The sequence below is a fragment of the Impatiens glandulifera genome, chromosome 1 (assembly GCF_907164915.1).
Source record: "Impatiens glandulifera chromosome 1, dImpGla2.1, whole genome shotgun sequence".
Classification (NCBI taxonomy): Eukaryota; Viridiplantae; Streptophyta; class Magnoliopsida; order Ericales; family Balsaminaceae; genus Impatiens; species Impatiens glandulifera.
The window spans coordinates 67677050-67699464 of record NC_061862.1 but is presented as its reverse complement, the minus strand read 5'-3'; the positions used below and the strand labels follow the sequence as shown (position 1 = coordinate 67699464).

At 34.2% G+C, this 22415-nt stretch overlaps 3 protein-coding genes across 3 annotated transcripts; all 3 read left to right on the top strand.

Annotated features, from left to right (window-relative positions):
* The first annotated feature begins 1070 nt into the window (after positions 1-1070).
* Positions 1071-2075, top strand: LOC124921322 (glutathione S-transferase U17-like). The gene is made up of 2 exons (XM_047461964.1): positions 1071-1513; positions 1592-2075. The coding sequence occupies exons 1-2, from the start codon at positions 1181-1183 to the stop codon at positions 1946-1948; spliced, it is 690 nt and encodes a 229-aa protein (XP_047317920.1). The 5' UTR covers positions 1071-1180; the 3' UTR covers positions 1949-2075.
* Positions 2076-10922: 8847 nt separating this feature from the next.
* LOC124930945 (zinc finger MYM-type protein 1-like) lies at positions 10923-20514 on the top strand. The gene is made up of 4 exons (XM_047471324.1): positions 10923-11068; positions 11162-11603; positions 18763-20210; positions 20289-20514. The coding sequence occupies exons 1-4, from the start codon at positions 10923-10925 to the stop codon at positions 20512-20514; spliced, it is 2262 nt and encodes a 753-aa protein (XP_047327280.1).
* A 658-nt stretch (positions 20515-21172) lies between these two features.
* Positions 21173-22101, top strand: LOC124918793 (glutathione S-transferase U17-like). Its single transcript, XM_047458841.1, has 2 exons — positions 21173-21544; positions 21623-22101. Exons 1-2 carry the CDS (start codon positions 21221-21223, stop codon positions 21995-21997), a joined length of 699 nt encoding a protein of 232 aa, XP_047314797.1. The 5' UTR covers positions 21173-21220; the 3' UTR covers positions 21998-22101.
* Positions 22102-22415: the final 314 nt, after the last annotated feature.

Below are 22415 nucleotides of genomic sequence, written 5' to 3'. Positions count from 1 at the left end.
GTCGGATTGTGGGTTGACCCGCCTTTAAATTTAAAACGGTTAAAAATAAAATTAAAAATGCTAGAGAGATGTTTCGAATTTGCAACCTAACAAAATAAGTACAACTTTTTAACCAACTAGGCTACAAAGACTTTATATTTTAAATTCAACATCAAATTTGATAAACGCGGGACATTTTAATATTAATATAAGTTCAACTTTTTAACTAACTAATCTATATATATAATGATGCTTAATTTTTAAAGTGTCCGGATTGCCGGGTCGAGAGCTGTGTTTAATTTGGATACTTGAGTCGGATTGTGGGTTGACCCACCCATAAACTTAAAATGGTTAAGAATAAAATTAAAAATGTTATCCGTAATTTTTTTTTTACACAGTTTTTTATATTATTAATCGTGCAAATGCACGGGCTAAATGCTAGTAACTATAATAATAATGTTGCCTAACATAATCATTATAGAGATATTTATGACAATAACTAATACTCCATAATAAATGTAGATGTGTGAAAGTCTCACTCTCAAGATTAGTTTAATTTGACTTGAAATATGAAAATTATGCAATTATATAAACTAGCATTTAGTCCGTGCATTTACACGATTAATAATATAAAAAAGTGTGAAAAAAAATTACGGATAACATTTTTAATTTTATTTTTAACCGTTTTAAATTTATGGGTGGGTTAACCCACAATTCGACCAAAATATTCATTTACTCAACATCATTATATATATATATATTAGTTCGTTAAAAATTAAATTTATATTAATGTTAAAACGTTCCGCAGTCATAAAATTTAATGTTAAATTTAAAATATAAAGTCTTAATATCTGAGTAAAAGTAAAACCTAAATTTTTAATCTCAAAAATAATATATAATTTATTTAATCAATGAACCTATTTATTTGAATTAAATCAATCAATTCATCCAGAAAAACAGAAAAGACAATAAATAAATCGTCATCTATGACGTTCTATCTTCTCTACTTGGTTGACTAAAATTCTCCACCATTTTCAAAGTTTCCTTTGCTTTGTTTATTATTTGAGAATTATATTATAAGATGTTGGCTTTCTTCCAAAGCCAGGATCCCATATAAAATCTACATCATCTTTCCCATAACCATATAATCTTCTCATATCAAAAACATCAATATTATTTGTGTTTATTTATTTATTTATTAATGGCAGCAGCAGCAGAAGGAAAAGGTTCAGTAAAACTTCTAGGCTTATCAGCAAGTCCGTACGTAAACCGGGTTCAGATTGCCCTCAATCTCAAATCAATTGAGTATGAATATCTACAAGAAACATTCGGCACAAAGAGTGAGCTTCTTCTGAAATCAAACCCGGTTCACAAGAAAATCCCAGTAATGATCCATGACGATAAACCCATATGCGAGTCCCTTATCATAATACAATACATCGACGAACAATGGACATCCGGTCCGACCATTCTCCCAACCGAAGCATATGATCGAGCCATCGCCCGTTTCTGGGCTGCCTATTTGGACGACAAGGTAATTAACATCTAACCATGCATTAATTAGTTTATAAATTGCAAAATTTTGAATTATTTGTGGCATGCATGCATGCAGTTGTTTCCTTGTTTGTTTGAGTACTGTATTACGGCGCCAGAGGAAGAAAAACCAACTAAATTTGAGAGGGTGAGAGAAGGGTTAGCCTTGTTAGAGGAAGCTTTCATGAAAACCAGCAAAGGGAAGACATTTTTTGGTGGAGAGAATATTGGGTTGTTGGATATTTCGTTTGGAAGCTTCTTAGGGTTGTTGAAAACAGGGGAGAAGATGATGAATGTGAAGATTCTAGAAGAATCCACCACACCTAATCTTGTGGCCTGGGCAGATTGTTTCCTTTCACACCAGGCTGTAAAGGGTGTCATCCCGGAGACTGACGTGCTCGTCGAATTGGCCAAGAAACGAAAAGCTAAAAATTAATCTAATTAGACTCTTTTCTTTTATAAAATAAAATAAAATCAAATAAATTGTTGTAATTTGCTTCTATTTTGTAGAATGGCTCTTTCTTGTATCTTAATAATATTTGTTATGGATTATGTGTGTGAATCGATCTCCGAACCTACTCGAACTCTCGTTTAGTTTATGTTTTGAAAAATGGTTGTTGGAACTTAGAGTCGATATGTTTTTGCTAAAAATCATTTGGTTTACCTTACTCTTGAAACTCATAAAACGGTTGAAAGATCACTATTTGAAAATTTGTGTCGCCCAAACGTGAGATAATGTGTGAAATTAGGATTTGTGTCGCCCAAGCAATCCTTTGTTCTTTTTCTCGTTCTTCTTCAGCTCGAATTCCAATGAATAGACACAGGGCAGATCTTTGTAGTTGTAGGGACTCGGTTGGACTAAAGTCACACCCTTTTTGATTATGTATAAGTTAGGTACAAATTAAAAACTCTTTAAATTTCGATCACTCGAAAAAATCCTATAAGTATTTTATCTTCGTGATTTAAAAGTTTATTGTTCATAAACATTTTCTTATTGGTTAGGTAATCAATTGTGTTACATTAAGGTTGTTGTTATTGAGTTGAAAAACAAGACCAAAGCTTAACAATTTAATTTTAATAAATAATAAAAAAAAGACTAAACAAACAAATTCATTTAATCTACGGAATTATCAAAGAAAAGAAAAGCAAAATGACAATATAGATTTCCTGTGCTACGTGTTCTTAATTCACTGGATCCAATCCACCATTTTCAAACCTTGTTTTTGACTATTTAAAATCTCCCGTCAATTCATCATATCCTCACACAAAAAAATTCTACATTCTCTTTTTATAATTTTTTATTAATGGCAGGAAAAAGTTCAATAAACCTTATAGAGTGTCGACGATCTCGTTTTTCGTTTATCTGATTCAATTTATAACATTTAATTAATTTAATTTTTCATTTTATTGTAACTTTATTTTTATTCTTAAAATACTAAGTTATAGTGTATCTTTGACTCCATTAAATCAATGATTACTCGAATTATTGATGAAGATCTTATAAATTTATTATTATTATTTTTTTCGATAATAATTTTCTTTTTCTTGTTATTATTTTAATGGCATGTCAATCTCGAGGACGAGGGAGGTCCGGTCTTCGATCGAACGGTCTCTAGGAGCTAAAACCATGTTTGAGAATCGGGACATATACCAAAAAGATCTTGCATCCTATTTTTCTTTTGAGAGGACAACACATTAAATGACGTTGTCTCCTTTTTTTCTTCTACCAATCAGAGGAGGTCCTTCTTCTTTTCATTTTTGTTTAAATGGGCCTTCTAACTCTTTTGCCCTTTATTTCTATCTTGAATAGGCCATGTTTGATCTAGAGTTATAAAGTAAAAAAGTTATGACCGGTTGTACGACCAGTAGAACTGTTTGTACCGGATTTTGCTAAGGGATCAGTGGCTAACAGAAAGTCGTCTGCTAAGTCAAAAATATACGCATTAATCACAGCACAAAATGGGAAATCCATCAGAATAACTCAAATATGGATTCCTAAGGGACTGATTGACCGAGGACCCAATTAAAAGTGGGTACCAAAAGATTGTAATATTTATCTATGTAGGTACAAATAAACGATGGGCTGGAGGAATCTGTATGGTATCTTGATAGCGGATGTTCCAAGCATATGACAGAAAACAGACGGCTTCTTACTGATATAGCAGATTGCTCTAGACCTAAGATTACTTTTGGTGACAACAAGAAGGGTAAGACCATGGGTAAGGGTAAGATTATTCATGGTAACCTAACCATTAATGACGTGCTACTTGTAGACAATCTGTGCTATAACTTGATCAGTATTAATCAGTTACGCGATAATGGTTTGTCAGTAGATTTTCAAACGCATGCATGTCTAGTTAAAGACCAAGACGGAAATACTTTGTTAACATGTAGTAGAGTAGGAAACTCATACAAAATGAATTGGCAAAAAGAATCTTCTGATCCTATGTGCATTATTGCCAAAAATGACCAGAAATGGTTATGGTATAAAAGGTTAAATCATCTAAATTTCAAAACCATTAACAACATCTGTTCAAACAACTTAGTTATTGGATTACCTAAATTACAGTTTGTTAAGGATAAGGTATATCCTGCTTGCCAGTTAGGTAAATAGGGCAGATCATCGTTCAAAAGTAAAGGGAAATCTCAATTCATCCGTTGCCTAGAACTATTACATATGGATCTGTTTGGTCCAATTCCTGTAAAAAGTTTAGGAGGAATGAGATTTGTCCTAATTATTATTGATGATTTTTCTCGATTTACATGGGTTGCATTTTTGCCATCAAAAGATAAAACTGCTGAAAACTTGATTAGAATATTTAAAAGAATTCAGAATCAGAAATCGTTGAATATTGCATGCATTAGAAGTGATCAGGGAACTGAGTTCACTAACATATACTTATCATCTTATCTCGAGGAGACTGGAATTAGGTACGAGTTGTCTAGAGCTAGAACTCCATAGCAAAACGACATTGCTGAGAGAAGAGTGAGGACTCTGAAGGAAGCCGCGAGATCTATGCTAGCTGAATCAGACGTGTCTCAGAGGTTCTGGGCGGAAACCATAAGCACTACTTGCTATGCATAAAATCAGTCAATAATCAACAAACGTTTTGATAAAACTCCCTATGAACTGTATTATGGGAGAATTCCCACAGTTTCTTATTTTAAGATATTTGAGTGTAAATGTTTTATTCATAACAATGGAAAGGTTTATCTGACTACTTTTGATGCTAAAGCATATGAGGGATTCATTTTGGGATATTCGTCAGTAAGCAAGGCTTACAGAGTATACAACAAAAGAACACAGACAGTTGAGGAATCCCTCCATGTAGATTTTGATGAGCCTGTTGAGAGCAATTCCATTGAACCCATTGATCTTGCTGACAGACTAAAAGCGACAAGTCTTGAGTCTGTTAGTGAAGAAGAAGAAACTCTAGACAAGCGGATTTCCTTATCTGATCTAGTGGCTGATCCGGTTGAGGTTCAACTAGACGTACAAACTCCTGTTCAACAAGATGTTGAGAGTTTAGACGTTGCGGAGTCACCCGTTTAGATGACCAACCCCCTTGGATCCAACTTCAGATGGAACAGAAATCATCCACTAGAATTGATCAACGGAAATCTCTTCTCTCCTCGAAGGAAAAGACGTCAATTGATGGATGAAATGGCCAATTCTGCATTTATTTCTCAGATTAAACCCAAGAAAATTAGTGAAGATGTAGTTGATCCAGATTGGATCAATGATATGTAGGAGGAGTTAAACCAATTTGTGAGAAATAAAGTGTGGCATCTTACCCCTAGACCAACTGATAAGTCAGTTATAGGAACAAGATGGGTCTTTAGAAACAAGCTTAGTGAAGATGGTTTAGTCATTATAAACAAAGCTCGTTTAGTTGCTCAAGGATACAGACAGGAGGAAGGTATCGATTTTGATGAGTGTTTTGCACCTGTAGCAAGACTTGAGGCAATTAGAATCTTCCTAGTATATGCATCATTTAAGAACTTTAAGGTCTTTCAAATGGATGTGAAAAGTGCATTTTTAAATGGGAAATTGAGTGAAGAAGTATATGTTGAGCAACCCCTTGGGTTTGTAGATAATATGTTACCTAATCATGTTTATAAGCTTGATAAAGCACTATATGGTCTGAAACAAGCTCCTAGAGCTTGATATGCCATTTTAACTGAATTTTTGTTTGATCATGATTTTGTAATTGGAACTGTGGATAAAACCTTGTTTAGATTCACTAAAGACTCTCACATTCTACTTGTTCAAATATATGTTGATGACATTATTTTCGGTTCAACTAACCCCAAACTATGTGAGAAATTTTCTAAGCTGATGCAGGACAGATTTGAAATGAGCATGATGGGAGAATTAACATTCTTCTTTGGGCTTCAAGTCCGTCAGTTAGAAGAAGGGACCCTCATCAATCAGGCCAAATACACCAAAGAACTACTAAAGAAATTTGGAATGGAGAACTGTTCTGCTGCAGCTACTCCAATGAGCTCCTCTAGTAAACTGGATAAAGATGTAGGTGGCCAAAGTATCGATGTATCATCATATAGAGGACTCATCGGATCCTTGTTATATGTGACTACTAGCAGGCTAGACATTTAGTTTGTCGTTGGAGTTTGTGGCAGATTTCAGGCTAATCCTAAACTTTCTCACTTTACTGCTTGTAACACCGTTTTATTCCCCCCGGTCTATGTCCCGTTCCATAGCTTATCAAGTGTTTGTGAGACACGTGGCAATATGGAAGGACTACCACGAGGCAGCTCGAGGTTCAATGATTCTAACCTTGATTTGCGTACCAGGCATCTTTTACAATGAAAGATTTAATTTTTAAAAGATTTTGAGAATACCTGGAGCAGTAATAAATTAATTATGTAAAATAATTAATCTTTTGTTCAAACATTAATAATCTAGGAGGCTGAATAACAATTTAACCTGGCCCGATTTAAATCAATTAAACATAATCAATTTAAAGATTATTCATTTGAAAATCAGAGTCGCCAAGAGATTTTATGAAAATCAATAAAATGATACGTGTACAAACGTATTTATACCAGAGTTTTTGAAAAAAGTGGTTCGTTGTCTGTTTACGCTCGGGAAAGGGCTTTTGCGCTATGTCCTCTACGCCCGCCTAAGGACGGTTTTCAAAATCCTTCTAAAATAGACAAAGTTTGGCTTCTATAAATCTAATTATAACATTCCTTATCTTTAATTAGTAGTCCAGTGGTCCTAAATGAAGATAGACTTCAAATAATTATACAAAATTATTTAAAGGAGGTGTGTACCTATTGCGTTGGGGTTCAGATTTAACAAAACCTAAAATATCATAAAAAGATGTTAGAGAGTATAACTAAACAAGCTCTAGCAAAAGAAAATTGCTTTGGGAAACATCCCAGAGAATTTTGAGAGTTACTTTATGACCTTGAGAATGCTATTTTTTAGAAAATGAGGGTTTGGTTTTAGAATAGTTTTGGTTTTTTTGAAAATTGGAACCAAACGGGCCTAAGGATTAAACCCTAGGTTCGAGTCCGATCTTGTCAATTTGGGCTTAGTAAGGTTTCAGATGTTTAATTTTGGGTAAGGGTTCAGACTTAGGCCTAGGACTATAACGGTCTTAGGTTAAGTGGGGGTTTGATACTAGGCTAGGGCTAGGGTTTGGCCTAGGCTAAGATGAGGCTAGGTTTAGTTGTTAGTCCTAGGTTAGGTGTCAAGGTCAATCCTAGGTCAAGTGGCAAGGTTTGTCCTAGGTTAATTAGGTCTAGGCTAGTTTTGTTGGCCCTAAGCTAACTCTCTCGGTCGGGTGGCTCGGTCGTGGGCGGTTTCCTCGGTCGCGCGGCTCGGTCATGGCCTGTTTTTCTCGGTCCGAAGGCAAAATTTCAGGGCCTGGTGTTCTTGTTTTGGTCCGAAACTTCAGAAGACCATAACTTTTGATTGGGATATCCAAATCACAATCCGTAAGTTGTTGTAGGTTCATATGATCATGAAGAACAAAAGCCTTAACATAAGTCACAATTTTGAAAACCATAAGGGGATCAATTTTAAAAACACCATTTCTAGGTCACATTTTGGGATCATTTAAATTAGGCAATTTCAAGGCCTGATTTTTGTTTCATTAGCTTTGAAATGATGAATATAGTTAATCCATACCAAAACAAGAACATCATTACATCATTAAAATGGTTTTTGAAAATTGAATCAAAATCTAACTTTTTTTAAAAATCCAAATTTGATCAAACATGATCAAAAGGGTGAAACAGTTACTTGAAATTCATCCCTATATGTTAATAATCCTGTATAGCTACTAACTGAATCAACAAATCCAACTTAGAAGCAAGAACATGAAATTTCAAAAATCCAGATTTGTAACATTTTTTCCAAAATTTCAATTTGATCAAACATGATCAAAACATGATTACAGCTATTTAGAAATCATCCAACAATGTATACAAACATGTAATACAACTAATTGAATCAACAAAATAAGATTAAAAGCAAGAACACAAACTTTTAAAATACAAATTTTCAAGTTTTTTTCTAAAATTTTAATTTTTATCAAACATGATCAAAACTTGATTACAGTTGTTTAGAAATGATTCAAACATGTTTATAAACATGTATAGCAACAATTCGGACCAAAAAATCCAGATTTAAACCAAGAACACAGCATTTCAAAAAAATCAAATCTTCAAACTGATTTTTGCAAAATTCTGTTCTAGGTTGATTTGATCGGTTTTCTTTCAACAAAAAGCTTACACATGATATATATAATGATTTTATACAAAGAAATCACACAATCAAGCATAAGAACACGACCAAAGTGATCAAACAAGAAAATTTGAAGAATTTAAAATTTTTGAATTACAAATCGAAAATCAAGGCTTCTTGAATCATACCAACAGCTGGAAAACGTTCCTGTGTAGTGTTGGAGGTGATCTAGAAGCCTGGATCGAAGCTTGGCTCACCGGAGAAAGTTCTGCAGAAAACTGTTCTTGGCCGGAAATTGCAGGTCTTCGATTGAGGCGATTTGATGTGTAATTCTTGGTTATTGTTTGATGGATTGGTATTAGGAGGGTAGGGGAGTATTTATAGGGTGGAAAGGTCGGTTGTAGAAGGCCAATTCGACTTGATTTTGATCGTCGGCGTTTTTATCCCTAAAATCTTATCCGGCAGCTGGCAGCCTTATCCCAGGGAAGATGAGGCTTCTAGATAAGGGGGAAACGTATGCGCTGACTAGGGGATCACGTGGGAGAAAAAATCAACGGATTTGATCGCATGTAGCCGAAGTTAGAGCTTTTGGAAGGTTTGACGTCGGCGATGATCGCGAATCCAGTGACCCTGCATCCCAACGAAGAAGATGAACAAAACGGCGTCGTTTTGAGTAACGGAACGCCGAGTTCCGTCTGGTCCCGTCAGCGGTCAGCATGTTTGACTAACGGGGTCAGTCTGTCTCGTTAGTTGATCCAGTGCGGGTGTGCACGCGTGGTTCTGCTACAGCTGGATTTCTGGCGCGCTCTGGGCTGCCGGATGAGATCTGGGCGCTCATCTGATGGTCCAGGATCCTGCTACAAAGTTTAAACATAAAATCAGCCACACAGGATTATGCAATTTTAATTTTATTTAAAATGTTATTAAAAATCGAATTTAATTCCTTTTAAATCCATTTTTTCTCCAAAAATTTCACAAAAAATATTTCTAGATTCATAATAACAATTATGATCATGTGTTATTGTTTGGGGAATTTTTGGGAATTTTGGGTTATTTTATTTAATTGGTTTAAGTCATGAATTAAACATAAATCATGAATAAATCCTAATTAAATATTTTTAACCCATTCCTTGGTCTAATTTGGGTAAAATATATACAAATATTTTATCCTCACATTATTTTTGGAATTTTGAAAAGTTTCCTTAATTAAGGTTTAATTATCACAATAATCAATCCTTAATTAGGTTTTAATTCCTTCTTTCAAGTTATTTTGAATATAAAAATTCAAAATATTATTTCAATATTATTAAACATAATAATATTGTTTTTCAAATAGGGTAAGTCAAATTTTCATGCTTACACTGCTGCTAAACGTATTCTTAAATACTTAAAGGGAACTCAAAATGGGGGACTGTGGTATCCGAAGGATTCCAGTTTCAATTGGACAAGTTTTTCAGATGTAGATTATGCAGAGTGCAAAATTGATAGAAAAAACACAAGTGGAACTTGCCAGTTCCTTGGAGATCGTTTAATCTCATGGTTCAACAAGAAGCAGACGTTAGTTGTCACGTCTACAGCAGAAGAAGAGTATCTTGCAGCTGGTAGTTGTTGCTCTCAACTCTTGTGGATTCAACAACAGCTCAGGGACTATGGGAATGAGACTGGAGAATCTCCAATTTTCTACGACAACACTAGTGCTATCGCAATCACTTATAATCCAGTTCTGCATTCTCGGACAAAGAATATTGAAATCACGCATCATTTTATCCGAGAACACGTCAATCAGAAGCAGATTCGTCTTGAATATGTTCCCACAGATCAACAAACGGTAGACATCTTCACGAAGCCTTTGCCCGAAGCTAAGTTCTCTCATTTTAGAAACATTTTAGGTCTTGTTGATCTTGATTGATGTGATTACGTGCATAAATTGAGAGGGAACGTATTGTTCAAAACGTAACTGAACAGACATGAAAAACAGAGGTCTTAATACGTCCTAAGGATTAGGGGTTTGAAAAACACAACTACTTAGACGTACGTCTACTCTAGCAGTTTAATCTTCCTTTGGAATATTTGTCTTGGTTTGTTAACATGCGTGGTTAGACGCATACGTCTAATAAACGTTAGACGTTCTTACGTCTAATAGACATTACACGTTCTTACGTCATGAGCAAGTGGTTGCTCACGTCTAAAAAGACACACGTGGTGCACGTGGTGTTTCTGCATAATTAGACGTATACGTCTAATAGATGGATTTCCAAATAGAAGTTGAAAATGTGAAAAGGAGAATAAATGTCTAACTACTCGTGTAATTGGACCTTTCATCTTCTAGCTATTCGGACAGTTGTCTTTTGATTATGTATATGCTCATGTACTTATTCCCGCCAAAAATCAAATCACATTCCTCAAAAGGATTGAAGACACGTGTCTCTCAATACATAAAGAATGACTAATATTTCTAATAACTTTAGTCTGTATGTTTAGTATTAACTGTGCATTTTCATGATTAATATTAAATGTTGCGTCCCTTGGGAACAGATTTCTGAATTTTTGACGGTAAATATGATCATTGAATATTAACTAAATTATAGGTTTTTAATATTTAATGTGTGATATTACTCAAATGGCTGAGTACTTCAAAATTTGTGTCTCTCTTTAGAATTTGAATCGTCTAGTTCTTGTTCACCAAGTCGAAATGTCTTCCTTCTCTCCGAAATCTCTTCAAGTGGATTTCAAATCTGTATCCACATTGAAATCTTCTGGAATGCACAAAATGTTTGAGTCGTTGAAAGCCTACGGGCTGCGAAAGTTCCTCACCCCTCATCCTATCTATCACGAATAGTTGGTTCATAAATTCTTCAAAACAGACGGTTTCTATCAGGACAAAATTATTGTTGGGATTGTTATGGGCAAAATGATCTGTTTCTCTGAAAGTTCGTTCGGTATGTTCTTCCAACTTCCCAATGTAGGTATTCATGAGTTTTCACCCTCTCCTCCTGAAATTATGTTCACAATGATGAAAATATTCTCTGATTCTCCCCATATGGATATTCACGGGAAGAAAAGCTTCTTGAAAGATGAATTTGCTCTTCTTAGCGACATCATTTCAAAATCTCTTCTCTCCAAAGAATCTTCTTACAAGTATTTTACTAAGGTTCTTGAGATTATGGTGGCTATCATTAAACGTGTGTCCGTCAATTGGACAAGCTTCCTCTTCGGAAACCTTGTCAGAATGATCTGCGCCCGGAAGACTATCTTTGGATTTGACGATCCTCTTGGCGCTTTCCTTTACTTCCTTCTCAATGAACCCGGTAAAAGTTATCATCTTTCTTCCAAAACTCTGAACAACCAGAAGATTGTTGAATATGTTCTTAAGGTGAAGAGGCTCAAGTGTAAAAAAAGGAAAAGAGATGTCTCCAACCCTCCTCTAACCGCAGTCTTAGAGACTTCTTAGGTTGAAGACTATCCTTTTCAGAAAAATGATAAAGGGAAGAAGAAGAAGAGGAAGAAAAGTTCTGTTGATGTTGTTTTTGTTTTGAACTTATTTATGCTATTTTTGGAAAATGTTTTATTTGTTTCCTTTGTAAAATTCCTAAATATGTGTTTTACTTGTTAATGGTATTTTGTGTTTATGAAGTTAATTTTCTAAATGATGCATGTTGTGTATCAACAGGAGTTTATTTATATGATAAATATTTAAGCTGTCATATATGCAGGATTTCAATCTCATCATCAAAAAAGGGGAAATTGTTGGGTCAAATTATTTTGACTAAGTATTGAAATAGTTTGACTATTGGAATTTTGATGATAAAATGATGAATGGATTATATATGCGTCTAATTGTTTTTGATACAGGTGTATTGAAATCAGATTTCATTAGACTTGGTTCTAATGAGGTTCATTAGACCGGTTTTGTATTAGATGCACAGTGTTAGACGTGTAATCTAACTAAGCGGTGTTAGACGTACAGTCTAACTGGAGTAATTAGACGTGCAGTCTAACTCGTGGAGTTAGACGAGCAGTATAATGGATTCGTAATTAGACGTGCAGTCTAACTTGTGGAGTTAGATGTGCAGTCTAATGGATCATTAATTAGACGTGCAGTCTAACTCGTAGAGTTAGACGTGTAGTCTAATGAATGCGTAATTAGACATGCAGTCTAACTCGTGGAGTTAGACGTGCAGTCTAATGGATCCGTAATTAGACGTGCAGTCTAACTCGTGGAGTTAGACGTGCAGTCTAATAGATCCGTAATTAGACGTGCAGACTAACTCGTGGAGTTAGACGTATAGTCTAACTCATGGAGTTAGACGTGCAGTCTAATGGATCCGTAATTAGACGTGCAGTCTAACTCGTGGAGTTAGACGTGTAGTCTAATGGATCCGTAATTAGACGTGCAGTCTAACTCGTGGAGTTAGAAGTGTAGTCTAATGGACTCGGAATTAGACGTGTAGTCTAACTCGTGGAGTTAGACGTGCTGTCTAATGGATTTTGAAAGTTATACGTGCAGTCTAACTCCTTCAAACTAGTCTGAAGTGGAACCGTAATTAGACGTGCAGTGTAACTCATGGAGTTAGACGTGCAGTCTAATAGAAAGAGAAAGTTAGACGTGCAGTCTAACTGGTGAAAGTTAGACGTGCAGTCTAACTCCTTCAGATTAGTTTGAAGTGATTGCAATTAGACGTAAGTCTAATCCCATTAGACTAGGTGGTCTAATGGATTCTGTTATTAGATGGGGACGTTTGATTTCATTAAACGAGGTCGTCTAATTAAAATACGTCTAATGCCTTGCTTAAGCAGTTGCTTGAAGCTAGCACCCGCCTACCCACGTGCTATAGCTGTACGCTATTCCTGCTCCACTTTTTAGTGAAGATCAGTACGACAGCCCGATGCAACCAATCAACCAATGACACGTAAGCGAATATCCTTCCCACTACTTGTTTTGTAGGTAAATCTCTGAAGAATATTCGGCGCACTACCTGTTGTGTACGGTCACGATCCTTGTATTCAGAGTCTGCTGTGTACTATGGAGGCGTTCCAATGGAAGAGTGCCACGTATCATTATGAAGATTCGACCGTTGATACTTATGCCTTATTTAAAGATTCTAAAGGACAATGGACAATCGCTCGAGCATTCAATCTATCATTCGCATTCTGAGAAGAATTACAGACATCAAGCTTTTGAATATTCAAACTGTTAGCTGCTTTCCTAATTGTACTGTGTGTTAATCAAGAGAGAGTTAGAATCAAAGCATCATTTTAGCTGAGTGATATTCATCATATTGTAAGTTGAACAGAGTCGGTTATGTTCAACAGTGAGCTATTCGTGCAAACTGTATTTGATTCAAAGTATATTATAGTGAATCCTTCCGGTGGTTAGAAGAAGGGTGACGTTTGAGAGTTTGTTCCGAACATCCATAAACAAACTGATGTGTTGTTCATTCCTGTCATCCTCTCATTCTTCATCTTAATCTTCAAACCTAAGTAAACATTTCCGCACTTGATTCTGTTTCAAGTGTTTACAAGGGTTTGCGTAGAATAAAAAGTGAATTAAATCTCTAACAAGATTACTTTCAAAAAGTTTTTCATAAGCCTTCATCAATCGCCAGACCCCGTCTCTATTGATTAAGCCGATCCTATCACAATATATAATCAACATCTTAAAAAAAATATTAAGACATCATGACCATCGAACCTAGCCTTTAACAACTTAGAAATTTGTGAAGAGAGAATTTTTTGATGACAGTAAAAATATTTTGTTCCAGAATTGAAATTACTTGACCCTTATTATTTATATAAGATTAGTATTCTCGTTAGTAATTGAACAATATTATCAATTTGATATTTTAATGTAAAAATTGATTTATTTTGATGGAGTTAAATACTCGGTTTAATGAGTCATTAGTGAAACTTATTTTTCTTATCTCATTTTTAGACCAAAAAAATTCATTCAACTCATTTAGCTGTTATTATATTTGTAAGCTAGCAATGTAGTTTTATTTTGAAAATTTAAGCGATCAATATATTCTTGTTTTGAAGTATGAATTGGTACATTATAAACTTAATGTGATGCTGAACTTGAAGATTTCTACACTTATTGAGTTGTATCAACAATTAACCAGGAGTTAAGCGAGCATTTTCAGAAATAAAAAATGTGAAGACAAAACTTTATAATAAAAAGAATGATGATTTTCTTGTTGATTGTTTAATACTTTATATTAAACTAAATTTATCAAATGATATAAATCTAGATTCTATTATATATAAGTTTTATTCAAACCCACCCCAACTCTAACTTATTCCTCGGTTAGGGAGTGGGGATGATGTAGCACTAACTAATTATTTCTTAAGAATGTAAACCAGGAACTCTAACTTTTTCTACTTGATTAATTTGAACAAGGAATCCCAAATTTGAAACGTTGCGCGGATGGAAGGTGTATGACCCTATGAGTATTTCTATGATGTTATCACTTTCGAAACAACATATTTGACAAATCGCTATGAAATGCAATTTGCTCCATTTTTCGGGGTCAATCATCATGGTCAATCCATTTTACTTGGATTAGGATTATTATCAAATTAAGATTCACAATCTTTCACTTGATTGTTCACAACTTGGTTGGAATGTATACTTGAACGACATTCAAATATCATAATCACAAACCAATGTCGATCCATGAAAATTGCAAATGAGAATATATATTTCCTAAACCTCATCATCCTTTTTGTTTGTGTCATATCATGAAGAAACTTCCTACAAAATTTGGAAGTCATACTAAATATAAACTAATAAATAAAAGACTAAAAAAAGTGTATACAACTCCATTACTATTGAACAATGCGAAGACGATTAAATGACATTATTAGATGATTATAATCTAGAAGATAATGACTGGTTACATTCTTTATTTTTTGAAAATCTAAATGTATACATGTTTATGTGAAAGGGTAGTTTTAGGAAGTGATGTCCACATCTCAAAGGAGTGAAAGTATGAACGTCTTCTTTAATGACTACATGTAGTCCAAAACATCCATGTAACAATTCCGAGCAATATAATAGGACTATATTGAGGAATATTGAGAAAGAAAAAGAAATTGAATTTTCAATCGTTTAATTCTATCATACCAACTATCAATGGTTATGCATTTGAAAGACAATTCCAAAACTTCTACACTCAACGGATATTTAGGTTATTCCAACAAGAAGTTAGAGGGATGTTCTTCTGTGATATCTAAATATTTGAAGAGGAAATGACAACTTGTATATTTCAAGTTGAGGAACACATTTTAGGGTTAATAGAGAACATTTTAGAGATATTTTTTACAAAGTGCACTATACCGAACTGAACTGCAATATTAAATGTCAATGTCGAATGTTTGAGTTCAAAAGAATTTTGTTTAGGCATATCATTGTTGTGCTGAAAAAATGAGGGTGAATGATGTATCAATGTGTTATATCATGGACATATGACGTAAAATTATTAAGCGTGGATATCAAACTATCACCAACATTTATGATTAAGATATGTTTGTGGAAGAAATAAAACTTTACAACAGTTTAACCCCATTAATGCAAGAGGTTCAACACCTTAGAGAAAAATCTAAAGAAAATTGTTCTTTTTAGCTCAATGGCATAAAATCTATCAAAGAACATTTTATGTCTATGGAACATAATCATGGGGACAAAGGCACAAAAGCATCTCCAAACAAAGGTACATAAGCATCTCTAGACAAAGGCACAAAAATATCATCATCAATAGGAATTTTGATACACTCCCATGTGAAAGTATCTCCAACTAAGAGGAACAATCTTTCATTGAAAAAATTGCGAAAAAGTCGTCCTCGAGATCACTAAAGAATGTTTGTGTGCATTATTTTTTGTCTTAATTATTTACTATATTATTAAAGTTGTGTAATTGTTTTTTGTTTCAGCCTACTACAACTTCAATTCCAACTCCAACATCAACTCTGTAACATCTAAATTTGAGTATGTCTGACACTTCATTCATGTTTCTCTTGTCTTCCCAACTTTCGTAGGTAGGGTCGACAACAGACGTGAATTCCTACTACCTCACCATGGACGACACATAAGAATAATTATGTTAATTTTGTAACTTAATTATTAATATAGTTAATTATGTTAATCTTGTGTAAATAAGAAAATATGTCAATTATGTTAATTTTGTGTAATTGAGGAAATTATTAACATATTTGAACAATTGTTCAGGACATAAACGTCCCGAAAGTGTTCATATTCGGGACATAAACGTTCTAAAAGTATTCATATTCAGGAGAAATGTCCTGAAAGTGTGCATATTCGGGACATAAATGTCCTGAAAGTGTTCATATTCGTGACATAAATGTCTCGAAAATGATTATTTTAGGAAAAACGTGTCGAATATAAACGTTTATGTCCTGAATATGAACACTCTAAGGATGTTTTCTTCCGAATATGAATACTTTAGGGAAGTTTATGCTCCGAAAATGTTGGGACAATGCTGGGACATAAATATCCCGAAAGTGTTCATATTCAGGACATCAACGTCCTGAATATGCATATTTTTATCAGCTCCAACCAAAAATCCTATTAAAACCCTAATCGTAAAACCTAATCGCAAAATGCTTATCGCTAAACAAAAACGTCCCGAAGATAAAAATTTTGGGACACATCTAAATAAGAGTAGATATGATTAAACATGTAGGAATATTCGGGATTTTACCTATGAGATTTTTCGACATAATTGATTAATGTAGTTGTTGTAGGAATAAGCTTCTCCTGAAACAAAGAGACATAGGTTTAGATAAACAAAGAGAATTGAAGAGAAACGAAAACGAAGAGCGGACGGATGATAGTAGAAACGAAGACTTACCATTTTGAACTGAAGAAGCAGAAGGAATATGACACCGAATTACTGAAAGGAAAAAGACACTAAATCGTTGAAAGGAAGAAATCGTCAGAGAGGGAGCTGAAGATACGCCGAATAGAGAGTTGGAGAAAAGAGAGTGAAAGAATGGGAGAAATGCGTAAAAAAAATAAAATATATATATAATATTTTTTTTAAATGGTCCAAGTAGGACAACGTGACATGCCACGTCACATTCGTGGCCTTGCTTTCATCGTCCTATCATTTTTCAATATTTTTATACATTAAGGCCTCCTTTTATTTGATTTAATTATTAATATAATCTAAATCCAAACAACCTCAGGGGCGGAGCCACCAAGGGGCTAGGGTGGGCTCCAGCCCCACCCAAGTTATTAAAATATTTTTTTTATTATGGTGGGCTCCACCCAATAAAATTAAAAAAAAACAAAGTGAATAAAAGTCCCCTCTAAAGAATGATTAAACTTCTCATCCGGTTAAAAAATTTTTTTTTTATGGTGGGCTCCACCCAATTAAATTAAAAAAACATCCGGCGATTATTGTTATATTATTATATTATATAATATATTATAGTTTTTCTTATAAAGATGCCCACAATTATTTTTTTTTCTTAAACGTTTAATACATCCATCAAATCTTTTGAGCATAAATGATCGATGATTGTTACCGGAGGAAGTGGAAGTTGAACTAATGTTACGCATTGCAAGATCGGCTTAACTCTCCTCCTTCATTACAGGTTTCATTCTCTTAATCTCTTTTATCTGTAATCTATTCTGTTATATTTCAAATTCTGATCAACAATCAATCGCAAACTAATTGAAGCATTATATAATATGTTATGTTATATTTCAAATTATATTATGTGTATTTTATTTAAATTTTTTTAGGGTTATAATAGAGCTATCAAGTATGGAAGGTAGAAGAAAAACTATTGACTCATTTTTTAAACCAAAAGGTCAGTCATGTCCAAATCAAGGGGGTAATCAATCAACTATCGATATCTCAAATATTCATGCTCAAGAACCTAACAAATCTCCTAGAATTGATGTTGATGTAAGTTCTCTTGAACCTGATCCATCATTACGTATTCCGATGTGGAAATATCCTTTTAATCAAAGGGATGAAATTAGACGAGCTTATATCAAGATGGGGCCATATCAACCTATTAAGGATGAGTACCTGCCGACCAAATTTGGAAATCAAAATCGACGGTTCCAAAGTCATTGGTTTAAGAAATTTACGTGGTTAGAATACTCTCATTTGAAAGATGCTGCTTTTTGTTTCCCATGTTTCTTGTTTGAACATAAGCAACCCCAAAGCCCTACATTTACAATAAATGGATTCAAATATTGGAAGTGAGTTAATGATGGGGATAGAAGCTCTTTTGTTATGCATATAGGATGTAATACTTCACCACATAATAGGGCAGTTGAATATCTTGATAATCTAATGAATATCCCTTGTCATATTGACAAAGTACTGAATGCACAGTCTTCAGATGAAAAACAAAAGAACAGATTACGACTTACAACAACTATTGAAAGCATTCAGTGGCTCACTTTGCAAGCGTATGCATTGAGAGGGCATGACGAGTCTCCATCTTCTAATAATCGTGGAAATTTTATTGAGATGATAAAATTTATGGGAAAATAGAATGAGAGTATTGGAAACACTATCTTAGAAAAAGCTCCAAAAAATGCAAAGTATACTTCTCCGGATATTCAGAAAGATGTATTGAATGTTATTGTCAACCAAGTGAGAACAAAGATTCGCCAAGAAATCGGGGATGCCGAATTCTTCATTTTAGTTGACGAAGCAAGAGATGCATCTAACAAGGAGCAGATGGCTATTGTGTTAAGATTTGTGGATATTGATGGGGTTTTACGAGAACGGTTCTTTGCCATTGTAAATGTGGCTGATACAACTGCTACAACACTTAAGAAAGAAATATCTGATGTTCTTGGTCGTTATGACTTGCATATCCATAACATGAGGGGACAAGGATACGATGGTGCTAGCAATATGCGTGGCTCTTGGAATGGATTACAGGCTCTTTTTTTGAAAGAATGTTCATGTGCATATTATGTACATTGTTTTGCTCATCGGCTTCAACTAGCATTAATTGCGGCTGCCGAAAAAGAGGTATCTATTTGGTTATTTTTTTCGAAATTGAATTCTATATGTAATCTTATTAATGCATCTCCTAAACGTCATATCGAGTTACATTCTGCTCAAAGAAATGAAATTGCACATATGGTAGCTACTGGTGAACGTGATACGGGTAGAGGTTGTAATCAGATTGGAAATTTATTACGGCCAGGAAAGACTCGTTGGAGTTCTAATTTTGACTCACTTTGTAGCATGGTTGATATGTATGGCTCTGTGATCACTGTTTTAGAAAATATGGTGGATGAGGGGTCTTCTAACTCCATTCGTGGTGAAGCTAGTGGTTTGTTGATTGCGATGAAGTCTTTTGATTTCATATTCATTCTACACTTAATGAAAAGGATAATGGGATTAACAAATCCACTTTGTCGAGCATTGCAAGAGAGATCTCTAGATATTTTAAATGCAATGGAGCATGTTTCAACTACTAAAACTTTACTTCATGTTTTGAGAGAGCAAGGGTTTGATAATTTACTCAGTTGCGTGGAAGAAGTTTCAAAAAAGTATGACATTGAGATACCTCAGATGGAAGCTTGTTACAAATCTAGTAGAAGTCGTTTTTGTCAACAAAAGGATTCGATTACAGTTAAGCACCACTATCAATTTGATGTATTTGTTGCTGCAATAGATTTTCAAATTGAAGAGCTCAATAGTAGATTCAAGGACGAGGCAGTCGAACTTCTTAAGCTCAGTGGTGCTTTGGAACCTAAAGACAACTTTAAACTTCTTAATGTTGATCACATCTATCAACTTGCTGAGAAATTCTATCATCTAGATTTTGATGCACAAGATTTGCACCACTTGAGAACACAATTGGCTCACTATGAGTTTGACATGCCCGTCAATGAAAGATTTCAGAATTTATCAACTATTTCTGAATTATGTCGAAGATTAGTTGAGACAAATAAGTCAAAAACCTACAATTTGATCGATAGGTAATTTTATCATTTGTTATAATCTATGAAATATAGTTATATTGTTTACTTATACTAATATATTTATTTAATTGACAGGTTGATTCGTCTTGTTTTAACTCTTCCCATTTCTACAGCAACAACGGAACGAGCATTTTCAGCTATGAAGCTCGTGAAAACAACTCTTTGTAACAAGATGGAAGAAGAGTTTTTAACAGATTCTATGATCGTCTATATTGAACGAGAGTTGTCTGAAAACATTGATAATGATACAATAATTAAAGAATTTTATTCTAAGAAGAATAGAAGGGCACAACTTCAATAATGTGTGTTTTAAATGTACTATTTTGTTTCATAATTTCATAAAGTAAATGTTCATACATCTTTTATTTTATATGTTTGAATTTATTAATTTATTGTATTACATAAAAAAAACAGAACATAGAAAGTTAAATCTGAGGTGCAAGTTAGAGTCAGCCCCAGGTAAATTTTCATCCTGGCTCCGCCCCTGAACAATCTAATTCATCATTTTTTTCATTACATCACTTAATTTATTAATCAAAATATCTTATATTTTAATTTATTATTATATATTAATACATTGAAATAATTTTATAAAAAAAATTATACACTTCCTCATAATCAATTTTAATCATTATTTTTCAAATAATTCATATTATTAAAATAAGCCCTGTATTAGAAGGAGACCTAAGATAGATAAACAACTCTATAATATTTTAATTTAATGAAAAAAAAGACTAAACAAATAAGTTATTCAATTTAGTCTACGGAATGGTCAAAGAAAAGGAAAAAAAAAAGGCAATACAGTCAAGATTGACGTTCTGTTTCCTCTGCTACGTGTTCTTCATTCACTGAATCCACCATTTTCAAACCTTGGTTTTGACAATTATTTGAGATCTCGCTTATTGCGCAAGGCAGGAAGACCATTTAAAATCTCTCATCATAATTCACCATCTTCTCACACCAAAAATTTCTACAATCTCTCTCTCTCTCTCTCTAAATTTTTATTCATGGCAGGAAAAAGTTCAGTAAAGCTTCTGGGAGCGTTCCAGAGTCCCTTCTCGAACCGGGTTCAGATCGCCCTCAATCTCAAATCAGTTGACTATGAATACCTAGAGCAGACATTCGACTCAAAGAGTGAGCTTCTTCTGAAATCAAACCCGGTTCACAAGAAAATCCCAGTAATGATCCATGACGATAAACCCATATGCGAGTCCCTTATCATAATACAATACATCGACGAACAATGGACATCCTCCGGTCCGACCATCCTCCCAACCGAAGCATATGATCGAGCCATCGCCCGTTTCTGGGCTGCCTATTTAGACGACAAGGTAATTAACATCTAACCATACATTAATTAGTTTATAAATTGCAAAATTTTGAATTATTTGTGGCATGCATGCATGCAGTTGTTTCCTTGTTTATTAGAGTACTGTATTACGGCGCCAGAGGAAGAAAAGCCAACTAAATTTGAGAGGGTGAGAGAAGGGTTAGCCTTGTTAGAGGAAGCTTTCATGAAAACCAGCAAAGGGAAGACATTTTTTGGAGGAGAGAATATTGGGTTGTTAGATATTTCGTTTGGAAGCTTCTTAGGGTTGTTGAAAACAGGGGAGAAGATGATGAATGTGAAGATTCTAGAAGAATCCACCACACCTAATCTTGTGGCCTGGGCAGATTGTTTCCTTTCACACGAGGCTGTAAAGGGTGTCGTCCCGGAGACTGACGTGCTCGTCGAATTGGCCAAGAAACTTAAACCCATGGAAAAATCTCATCCTAAAAATTAATCTAATTAGACTCTTTTCTTTTATAAAATAAAATCAAATAAATTGTTGTAATTTGCTTCTATTTTGTAGAATGACTCTTTCTTATATCTTAATAATATTTGTTATGGATTATGTGTGTTAATCGATCTCCGAACCTACTCAAACTCTCGTTCAGTTTATGTTTTGAAAAAATGTTTTTGAAACTTGGAGTCGATATATTTTTGCTAAAAATCATTTGGTTTACCTTACTCTCGAAACTCATAAAACGGTTGAAAGATCACTATTTACAAATTTGTGTCGTCCAAACGTGAAATAATGAGTGAAATTAGGATTTAACGTAGCAGTTGTCAACTAATTTTATTCTTAAGAAATTAGGAAATAAATGAATTTTATAAACTCTGTTTCAAAGTTCTGTGTTTGGTGATGTGCGAGAAATGGT

Excerpts from the sequence above, each read along its gene's own strand:
- LOC124921322 (XM_047461964.1), top strand. The coding sequence starts at position 1,181 with ATGGCAGCAGCAGCAGAAGGAAAAGGTTCAGTAAAACTTCTAGGCTTA. Across the intron at positions 1,514-1,591 it reads CTGCCTATTTGGACGACAAG|TTGTTTCCTTGTTTGTTTGA; the intron begins GTAATTAACATC and ends GCATGCATGCAG.
- LOC124930945 (XM_047471324.1), top strand. The coding sequence starts at position 10,923 with ATGTCTTCCTTCTCTCCGAAATCTCTTCAAGTGGATTTCAAATCTGTA. Across the intron at positions 11,069-11,161 it reads CATCCTATCTATCACGAATA|TTCGTTCGGTATGTTCTTCC; the intron begins GTTGGTTCATAA and ends TTTCTCTGAAAG. Across the intron at positions 20,211-20,288 it reads ACCTACAATTTGATCGATAG|GTTGATTCGTCTTGTTTTAA; the intron begins GTAATTTTATCA and ends TTTAATTGACAG.
- LOC124918793 (XM_047458841.1), top strand. The coding sequence starts at position 21,221 with ATGGCAGGAAAAAGTTCAGTAAAGCTTCTGGGAGCGTTCCAGAGTCCC. Across the intron at positions 21,545-21,622 it reads CTGCCTATTTAGACGACAAG|TTGTTTCCTTGTTTATTAGA; the intron begins GTAATTAACATC and ends GCATGCATGCAG.